The 10,892-nt window shown below is 42.4% G+C and overlaps 1 protein-coding gene across 1 annotated transcript; it reads left to right on the top strand.

The window, feature by feature from the left end:
* Window positions 1–44: 44 nt before the first annotated feature.
* LOC118370930 (interferon regulatory factor 7-like) lies at window positions 45–10,337 on the top strand. Its single transcript, XM_035756158.2, has 10 exons — window positions 45–356; window positions 699–849; window positions 1,012–1,180; window positions 1,341–1,438; window positions 1,579–1,639; window positions 1,768–1,836; window positions 1,997–2,202; window positions 7,411–7,612; window positions 8,979–9,094; window positions 9,440–10,337. The coding sequence occupies exons 1-10, from the start codon at window positions 349–351 to the stop codon at window positions 9,608–9,610; spliced, it is 1,251 nt and encodes a 416-aa protein (XP_035612051.1). The 5' UTR covers window positions 45–348; the 3' UTR covers window positions 9,611–10,337.
* Window positions 10,338–10,892: the final 555 nt, after the last annotated feature.

Genomic DNA, 10,892 nt, shown 5'->3' on the forward strand with positions numbered 1-10,892 from the left:
CTGAACAAGAAGATGATGCAATCAATAATGTGCGATCTGTCGTCGCAGCATAATTTTCACTTTCAGACCGAAGTTTCTCAATGCTCAACACAATGTGTTACACTTAATCAATGAGTTAGATACACATAGGGGCAATGGGTTAAGGTACACAACCAACTGTGAGAATACATAATACATTCATCTCGTCATCTCTGTTCAATGAGGAAGTCCAACAATATGACATCACGACGCCTATAAAACGTTTCTGCCCGGCATTGAACTGAAAACAATTAGAACACTGACATAGTAGTACACGGCCACAGTAGTACACGTCCACAGTCAAACAGCCGACGCGTCTAAGCATTAAAGATGCAAAGGTAAGTAACATTTTTCATATCTGTACGTCAGGTAAACAGAGATAATTTTCTGGTAATCTGCGGACTATAGTAGTTAAATTGATACATGTAGAATAGAGTTCGATTGATATTTCCAACAGCTCGGCTATGCTTAGTGAATGTACTGTGCTTTTAGACTACTGTAAAAATACAAATAAAATTAAAAATACATATTGCATTTATTGTTGCGAGGTAGTGCAATGGTAGTCTCTCTCTGGAATAAAGACGTGCTCTTTCAATGACACTTCACTCACCAATGTTGCCGATATACTACCCCTCTTTTTATAAGTATGTAGGCTATTTGATTTTTCCTGCATGTTTCAGCTGCAAACCTCAGTTCGCTGACTGGCTGATAGAACAGGTGCGGACCGAGCAATACACTGGTTTGTTCTTTATTGACAACAATAAGTTCAGAGTCCCGTGGAAACACAATTCTAGGAAGGATTGCTCCGAGGACGACCGTAAAATATTCAGGGTAAGGAATATATTGTGGAAGGTGGCCAGAGCTATGCAGAAAGTCAAGGCAATCGAGGCTGTGGTTTGATTGTGAACTGCAGCGCATGAATCATTACATTTGGTATGTATAATAATCTAATAAGTAACTTGTTATGATGACAGTTCAATTATCTGGTTACAGGCATGGGCAGTGGTCAGTGGGAAAATCAATGAGCATCCCACTGACAAGGCAAAGTGGAAGACCAACTTCCGCTCTGCACTGAACAGCCTGTGCAGGCGTTTCAAGATGGTGGAAGACCACTCCAATGACTCAAACGACCCCCATAAAGTCTACCTGGTCATCAATGAGTGTAAGATCACTATGGCTTGTGTAACTTAAATGCCACAAGACTGTTAGCCTGCTGAACTAAAGCCTATGCATTAGCTCAGGTAGCCAACTTGAGTCTCTTGCTCTTTTTATATATATATATATATATATATTTTATTTATTTATTTATTTATTTTAAACAGATAACTATGAGAGCCCGCACATAGAAGAAATCACTCTGGAGAACTATGGCCTTGACTGTGCTCTCATCCCTACAGAAAACACACCCCCAGGCATGGAGGTATAGTAACAGTACATCTATATTGAACCAGGAGCTGGTTATTTAACCCAGCCCTGATAGAAACCATGATTCTAGTCTTCTTTTTTTTCAAAGACAAACTTATGTTAAATCTGTGAATGTATTTTTATCCTCCACAACAGCATGATATACTGAACTTTAGAAACCTAACCTTGAACCCCCTAGACCTGAACCAACATACAGGTACAGCACCTCCCCACCTGTAGAAAGTAACTCCTTACAATTGGTTGTTAATGACAAATATTTTAAATACAAAATTCTGGAAAAAGCTTTCTAATGACATAAGACATAACTCTTCCTTTCTTCTCAAGAAAATGTGATACCGGTACACACATACCACCCAGTGCCACCAGTCCTAGTACAGCAGCCATACTACCAAGGTATGCCAGGGCCATACAGCCACAAGTCAAGGAAATCCATACATCCAACTTGTTGTGTAAATATAATTTTACCATGTATTTTCTGTACTAGAAAATAAAGTGCATTTCACTCATGCAGTACAATGTAACTTATTTGATGACCTTTCCGATCTCCCAACAGTAAATCCGGATGCCCTGCTCAACCTGCCTGCCGCCCACTCATCCCTCTGGGATTTGGAGATCACCATCTCCTATAGGGGGAGCGAGATGCGAAAGACCCAGGTGTCAGGCCCCAGGGTTCAGCTCCACTACCAGTGTAATGCTCTCGAGCCCAACACCCAGCCCCTCTGCTTCCCCAGCACTGACGGGTTGCCAGACCACAAACAGGTGCAGTACAGAAGCCCACCTGGTGCTCCTACCATTCACCTGCACTACTATCTGTGGTTCTGTGTACATGCCTGTGGTTTTCCAATATGTCTTTATTAGGGCTGTACGATATATCGGTGAACATATCGGAATCGGACGCTATTAGCTAAAAATGCCAACATCGGTATGGACCCGATATCTAGTTCAACGGCGACGTGAAAAACCGACGTGCATACCTATGACTCCACGTACAATTTTGCGCTAAACATGCAACACTGCATTCCTAACCTAGCCCACAATGTCTGCTGTGTGGTTCGAGTAGTTAACAAGTCAGGCAGTCATTTAAAAGAGTAAGAACATTTCAGTGAGACAACTCAAAGGCAAAATCCATTAACGCCAACATAATGGCTTCATTGCCCTTGAAAAATCACCCGCTCTGTCGTGGATGATGTTGGCTTTCGTGACTGGCTGAGAACTGTTACACACTAATGTTACCAAGTGTGTTAATGTTCAGATGTTGCCCTACCAGAGTTCCACAGTAATGGCTTCACAACATGCTATGGAACACAGTTTGAGTCTTTGTGTGTACAAAAAGATGCACGTCAAATAACACTATTTGACGCGTTGAATGAGCTTTTCATTTGACACGTCGAATAACATTATTCTATTATAGAATGTTGTGTGTGTGTGTGTTGACTTTGCACGTGTAAGCCAAGTATCAGTAGCCCTGTCAAAGCTGTACAAAAGTCTGCAAACACCGGCCACTAACTGTATTTACAATACCGCATCATTTGTTTGACTGCAACTTCTGGGCTAGAAAGCTTTAGCTTGGTACCTCGCTAACACCAATATGACCAGTAGAAACTGCAGTCATATTCACTATTCTTAGAAATGATTTAGGAATCCTTGTGAGTAACTATTTACCTATTGAAATTTCAGTTCATGAACATAAATGGCTAGCCAGCTACTTAACCCCTTTGCGCAAAGCTAACGTTATAAGCAGCCAGCTAGCTTCATCTGGCTAGTGACGCTCGACCTGACCGTGTTGTGAAGCTCGCCACAATAGGGATTAGGCACAATAGTGGAATTTGCAGTATGCCTTCAAAATAAAAGTACCTAGTTGAAAGCGATTCAAAAGGTTACAATTGGTGGAATCATGCCATATTTTGACTAGATAATGTTACATTTAACAAGGTGGGAATGTGAAGCAATAAAATGGGGCATCCGTCTATTCTGTGACACCCACAGAACACAACTTTGAAGCGTTAATGCAAATATTAGCATTGTAGCTCATATCACATGACTGTGAAATCACCTCCCCAGTCAGCCTATGGTGTGCATTGACATTCATATTCCACTGTGCAGCTTTACCTAAGGATTGGGGATCAATGAAATGGGGTAACCGTGAACTCTGAGGACAACGTTGGGAATTGAGTAATCAGACACCAAAACATCCGCGCAGTACATACTACCTCAATTAGCCCGACCAACCAGTGCTCCCGCACATTGTCTAACCATCTGCATTGTCCCACCACCCGCCAACCCCTCTTTACCCTACTGCTACTCTCTGTTCATCATATATGCATCGTCACTTTAACCCTAACTACATGTACATACTACCTCTAAGCCTGACTAACCGGCGTCTGTATATAGCCTTGCTACTCTTATTTTCAAATGTTGTTATACTGTTTTATTTCTTTACTTACCCACACACGCATACCTTTTTCGCACTTTTGGTTAGAGCCTGTAAGTAAGGATTTCACTAAGGTCTACACCTGTTGTATTTGGCGCACGTGACAAACTTTGATTTGATTCAGTATTGTTTTTCCTCTGGAATATTGTTCAATACACACAGGTTGACAAATGTCCCGCAATAAGAGCTACGATGCTAATATTCTCTGGGTATCACTGAGTAGACTGATACCCCATGTCATTGGTCCACAATCCATAGGTAAGGCTGTACAGTGAAAAAAGTATGCCCCCAATGCAATTCTAAAGTATAATACATCCAGTGTGATTTCAACAGATTTGTCAAATTAACAACATACCAACTTCGTTTAGCATGATCTTTTTAACTATGGCATAATTCTACCATTTGTATTCATTTGCATCACTGTCAATGACCTAGCCTTCAAAATAAATGTAATGGAAAAGTCCACTTTTTTTTATTTAACCAGGTAGGCCAGTTGAGAATAAGTTCACATTTACAACTGCGACCTGGCCAAGATCAAGCAATGCAGTGTGACAAAAACAAACAGTTACAAATGTACAGTCGAACACAATAGAAAAATCTGTATACAGTGTGTGCAAATGAGGTAAGGCAATAAATAGGCCAATAGTGGTGAAGTAATTACAATTGCGCAATATAAACTGGAGTGATATGTGCAAGTAGAAATACTGGTGTGCAGAAAAACAAATATGAGGTAGGTGGTTTGCTGGGCTGTGTACAGCTGCAGCGATTGGTAAGCTGCTCTGACAGTTGACGCTTAAACTTCAGTGAGGGAGATGTCTCCAACTTCAGTTCTTTGCTATTCGTTCCAGTCATTGGCAGCAGAGAACTGGAAGGAAAGGAGGTGTTTGCTTTGGGGATGACCAGTGAAATATACCTGCCGGAGTGTATGCTACGGGTGGGTGTTGCTATGGTGACCAGTGAGAAGGTGGAGCTTTACCGAGCAAAGACTTTTAGATGACCTGTAGCCAGTGGGTTTGGCAACAAATATGTAGTGAGGGCCAGCCAACGAGAGCATACAGGTCGCAGTGGTATATGTATATTGGGCTTTGGTGACAACGGATGGCACTGTGATAGACTGCTATTTTATAAATGACGTCGCCAATGTCAAGGATCGGTAGGATAGTCAGTTTTACAATGGTATGTTAGGCAGAATGAGTGAAGGAGGCTTTGTTGTGAAATAATAAGCTGACTCTAGATTTAATTTTGGATTGGAGATTCTTAATGAGTCTAAGGAGAGTTTATAGTCTCGCCAGACACCTAGGTATTTATAGTTGTCAACATATTCAGAACCGTCCAGAGTAGTGATGCGATCGGTTGAAGCGCGTCCATTTCGTTTTGAGAGACTTGTGGCACCCTCATAGACTGCCAGAGGTCTGGACAACATGTCCTCCGATTTGACACACTGAACTCTGTCTGAGAAGTAGTTGGTGAACCAGGCGAGACAGTCATTAGAGAAACCAAGGCTGTTGAGTCTGCCGATAAGAATGCGGTGATTGACAGTCTAAAGCCTTGGCCAGGTCGATGAAGATGGCTTGAAAACCAGATTGCATAGGGGAGAAGGTACTGTGGGATTTGAAATAGTCGGTGAGCTGTTTGATAACTTGTCTTTCGAAGATTTTAGAAAGGCACGGCAGGATGGCTATTGGTCTGTAACAGTTTGGGTCGAGTGTCTTCCCCCTTTGAAGAGGGGGGGATGAGGTTGAACAGACTAGTAATAGGGGTTGCAACAATGGCGGTGGATAATTTTAGGAAGAGGGTCCAGATTGTCTAGCCCAGCTGATTTGTATGGATCCAGGGAAAATTGCTGTGGGGTGTGCAGAGCTGTTGGCCGGGGTTGGAGTAGCCAGGTGGAAAGCATGGCCGGCCGTAGAGACATGCTTATTGAAATTATCATGGATTTCAGTGGTGAGTTTCCTAGTCTCAGTGCAGTGGGCAGCTGGGAGGAGGTACTCTTATTCTCCATGGACTTTAGTGTCCCAAAACTTTTTGGAATTAGTGCTGCAGGATGCCAATTTCTGTTTAGCAAAGCAAAGGCTATCTTTTTCAAACTGACTGTATTGGTTCCTGCCTTCCCTGAAAAGTTGCATATCGCGGGGACTATTCGAAGCTAGTGCAGTACGCCACAGGGTGTTTTTGTGCTGGTCAAGGGCAGTCCGGTCTGGAGTGAACCAAGGGCTATATCTGTTCTTAGTTAAATAAGCATGCCCCTTTCCATTTTTATTTTTAAAGATGGCTCATTTATTGTGGCTAGCTTCACGTAGATGCGTCCGGCCACCATTAATCAAATAAGAACTATAAATTAGGGTTATTTTAGATGACACTTAGCTATATAGTTAGCTAGCTACCTACTGAAACAGATTGTTATTTTGGTATGTTTTTGGGGAAGAACATTGTTTGCATCCATGAGCAAGCTCGTTTTTTTTTTTTTTTAATGACCAGCACTGTAGGTGCACAAGACAACTTTCTAGAAGAAAAAGAAACGCACACCTATTTAGGCGAGTAGGAAACTTGAAAATAAAGGAGAGCCGCACTTTAATATCCAACATTTCGGCAGCCAAGCGGTCTTCATCAGGGTATAATCACACACACACTGCGGGATGACTCGTTTTATATAGTGTCAAGACGCAGGTGTCTAAACATGGCCAAGAGTGGCCTAATATCATTGGTTAATTCTCAAATATAAAAATGGCACGAGACAACTTTACTAGCAGCGTAGCATATGAACCGTTGTGACATATGAAATACGCTTGATGGTGTAATAACTACGTTTAAAAAAACATTAACTCGTTTAAATTGTGACGTGCAGTCCTGATTGGTCAACAAGTTTGATTTACATTTTAGGGTATCTGAGGAGTAAATAGAAATGTATTTTTTGTTTTGTTGACTTGTTGAAACAAAGTTTAGGGGTAGATTTTCAGATTCCTTTCTCTGCAAATTGAACGAGTGGATTACTCAAATCGATGGTGCCAACTAAAGACTTTTTGGGATAGAAAATCATTTTTTTAATAACAAAACGACACTACATGTTATAGCTGGGACCCTTTGGATGACAACCTGTGCCGGTGGAAAAATATTTTGATGTGGGGCGCCATCCTCAAACCATCGCATGCCATGTTTTCACTGTGATAGCTACTGTAAATCGGACATAGTAGTTAGATTAACAAGAATTTAAGCTTTCAGCTGGTATACGTCACTTGTGTACCTAAATGTTTAATATCCATAATTTGTGTGATTTATTTGAATTACCTGCACTCCAGTTTCACCGGAAGTTGTTCCGAATGCTTAAAAGGCTGCTAAAATTTTAAATATTGCTATCATGTTTTTTGGCAAGGGAAAATATCGCTATCTGCCAAAAAATGTAATCTGTGCATCACTAGTCTTTATATGAAACTGACTGGTTCATTCCCTAGCAATATACATAGCAACAAGACGCACTGGAGACGAGCAAAACTTAATTTTATTCCAAGACTAACTTCTTTGTGCCTCAATTATACCAGATTGAATACACCAACTGCATCCTAGGAAGCGTCCAAAGGGGTCTTCTCCTCGAGGTACAAAACACTGGTATCTATGGTTACCGGCAGGACAAGTGCCACGTGTTCTCCAGTACTAGCGACCCCAGAGAGGCACACCCTGAACCCAGGAAGATGCCTCAAAATGAAATGGTACAACTGTTGAGCTTCCAGCAGTACGAAAATGGTAAATATGGCTCACTGTCCGACACATACATACATACATACATGCATACTCAGCAAAAAAAGAAGCGTCCCTTTTTCAGGACCCTGTCTTTCAAAGATCATTTAAAAAAAATCCAAATTCACAGATCTTCTTTGTAAAAGGTTTAAAAAACTGTTTCCCATGCTTGTTCAATGAACCATAAACAATTAATGAACATGTACCTGTGGAATGGTTGTTAAGACACTAACGGCTTACAGACGGTAGGCAATTAAGGTCACAGTTATGGAAACTTAGGACACTAAAGAGGCCTTTCTACTGACTCTGAACTATACCAAAAGAAAGATGCCCAGGGTCCCTGCTCATCTGTGTGAACATGCCTGAGGCATGCTGCAAAGAGGAATGAGGACTGTAGATGTGGCCAGGGCAATAAATTGCAATGTCCGTACTGTGAGATGCCTAAGACAGCGCTACAGAGAGACAGGACGGACAGCTGATCATTCTCAGTGGCAAACTATGTGTAACAAGACCTGCACAGGATTGGTACATTGGACCATCACACATGCGGGACAAGTACAGGATGCCAACAACTGCCTGAGTTACACCAGGAATGCACAATCCCTCCATCAGTGCTCAGACTGTCCGCAATAGGCTGAGAGAGACTGGACTGAGGGCTTGTAGGCCTGTTGTAAGGCAGGTCCACCGGCAACGTCCCCTACTGGCACAAACCCACTGTCACTGGACCAGACCGGACTGGCAAAAAGTGCTCTTCAATGATGAGTCACGTTTTTCTCACCAGGGGTGATGGTCGGATTCACGTTTATCCTCAAAGGAATGAGCATAACACCGAGGCCTGAGGGTCCGTCAGGGTCTGGGGTGGTGTCACAGCATCGGACTGAGCTTGTCATTGCAGGCAATCTCAATGCTGTGTGTTACAGGGAAGACATCCTCTTCCTTCGTGTGGTACCCTTCCTGAAATGATATGACAATGACACCAGCCATACTGATTGTTCTATGTGATTTCCTGCAAGACGGGAATGGCAGTGTTCTGCCATGGCCAGTGAAGAGCCCGAATCTCATGGCCAGTGTTTTTCAGTCTGTAGGAAGGCCTTTTCAGTGTCCTAAATTTTCATAACTGACCTAATTGGCTACTATCTGTAAGCTGTTAGTGTCTTAACGACCGTTCCACAGGTGCATGTTCATTGTTTATGGTTCATTGAACAAGCATGGGAAATGGTGTTTAAACCCTTTACAATGAAGATCTGAAGTTATTTGGATTTTTTTCGAATTCTTTGAAAGACCGGGTCCTGAAAAGGGACTTTTTGCAGTTTATGTACACATTTCTCTAAGACTGTCTGTCAGCGCTTTGACAACCATCAACATTTTTCAGAGCTGATAGCATTTAAGGAGAACAGGCGAGGTTCTCCTGACTATACCATCCACATGTGCTTTGGTGAGAAGTTCCCTGACGGAAAACCCCTGGAGAAGAAACTCATTGTTGTCAAGGTAACCCTTTCATGAGCTTTAAATCAGTAAGACAACAGGCAGAATACTAACATAACCAGACATGGCTCTCCAACTCTGTTCCTGGAGAGCTACCATCCTGTAGGTTTTTGCTCCAACCCTGATCTTGCACACCTGATTTGAATAATTAGCTGGTTGAAAAGCTGAATCTGCTTAGTTACAACTGTAGGTTCACACAAACCCCAGAAGGGTCGCTCTCCAGGAACCGGGTTGGAGAGTCCTGTCCTAGAACAAATCTATATAGTGTGCTGCATATCCTATTTTTGAAATGGCTTCTCTCCACCTCTTGTTTCTCATTCTCTCTCCCCTATTCCCCTTCTCTTCCAGGTGGTTCCCCTGATCTGTCGTTACTTCCACGAGGTGGCCCAGGAGGAGGGGGCGTCGTCCCTCCAGAATGACAACATCAGCCTGCAGATCTCCCACCACAACAGCCTGATGGAGCTCATCAATGCCACCTGGCCCGACGGCCCACAGCACACCATGGGGCAGTACTTCTAGACCACCAATTGTACCACATCACCAGCCCATCACCAGCCCTTATCTAGAACCGGTACCTCACTACTGTATGACTTAATTGAATCTTCCAACAGGAAAGAAATGCTTAGCAAGTGGATATGTAATGCAATTGTGTACGACTCAAACTTGTAGATCTTTGAAAGTCAATCAAATGTTGGTGTTAGATCAGGGCTCTCCAACATTGTTCCTGGAGAGCTACAGTCCTATAGGTTTTCACTCAACCCTAATCTAGCGCACCAGACTTGAATAATTAGCTGGTTGATAAGCCGACTCAGGTTATTTACAACTGGGGTTGGAGCGAAAATCTACAGGATGGTAGCTGTCCAGGAACAGGGTTGGAGAGCCCTGTGTTAGATTATTCTGATCTGTATCATTTGTGTCATGCAGTAGTATAGGCTGTCCTTCTCTTGACGAGGTGTGTGTGTGTGTATGTATATATATATATTTTTTTTTAAATATACATCAAATCGCTGCGTGTTTGTAATGTGTTCATGTATCATTGTGGTATTTTCTCTTCTACTGAATTCCCCTGTGTCCCTATGGGCCACACTTTAAACCTGTCTAGGTCGCTCAACCCTTCAGTCTGTTCTCTTTTGTATTGAAAAATCTGTTTTATTGTACTGAATGTGAGCAAACTTCACCCTGGCATTGAAAAGCACTTTGTATAGTATTGCAAAACAAGATCAATAAACTTTGCCTTGTTTCCTTACTTTGGTTTACATGATTTTACCCAGTGAATTATGAAATAATTACTTTAGTACTGTAAGTCATCCCTCCTAGCTATCAATCAAATATATTTAAGTAATTAATTCTTACTTTAGCAGTTGTCAAAGTGCTACCCAGCCTAAAACCCCAAGGGCAAGCAATGCAGAAGCACAGTGGCTAGGAAAAACTCCCTAGAAAGGCAAACTTAAGAGGAACGAGGCTGAGTGGTGGCCAAACCTCTTCTGCCTCTGCCATCAGGAGATTGAGGCTACACGGCCAGATCATCAAGACTTCTCAATGTTCAAAGAACTAATAACCAGCGGTTATATAGGGTGCAGCTGTTTAACACCTCAGGAAGTATTTGTATTAAACAGAAATCCATTCAAGTGTTGAGGTCGAGAGCAGGTCAACAGCAAGTCCTGGACAAAGTAACATGTCAGTGACACCAGTGAGGGTTCCATAGTAGCAGGCAGAACGGCTTGGGGACAGCCAGGTAGTCCTGAGGCTCCGAGTGGTTACTTTGTCTAACACGATGCAAGTCAAGTGGGTTCCTTTTGGC

Source organism: Oncorhynchus keta, chromosome 22 (genome assembly GCF_023373465.1).
Source record: "Oncorhynchus keta strain PuntledgeMale-10-30-2019 chromosome 22, Oket_V2, whole genome shotgun sequence".
Lineage (NCBI taxonomy): Eukaryota > Metazoa > Chordata > Actinopteri > Salmoniformes > Salmonidae > Oncorhynchus > Oncorhynchus keta.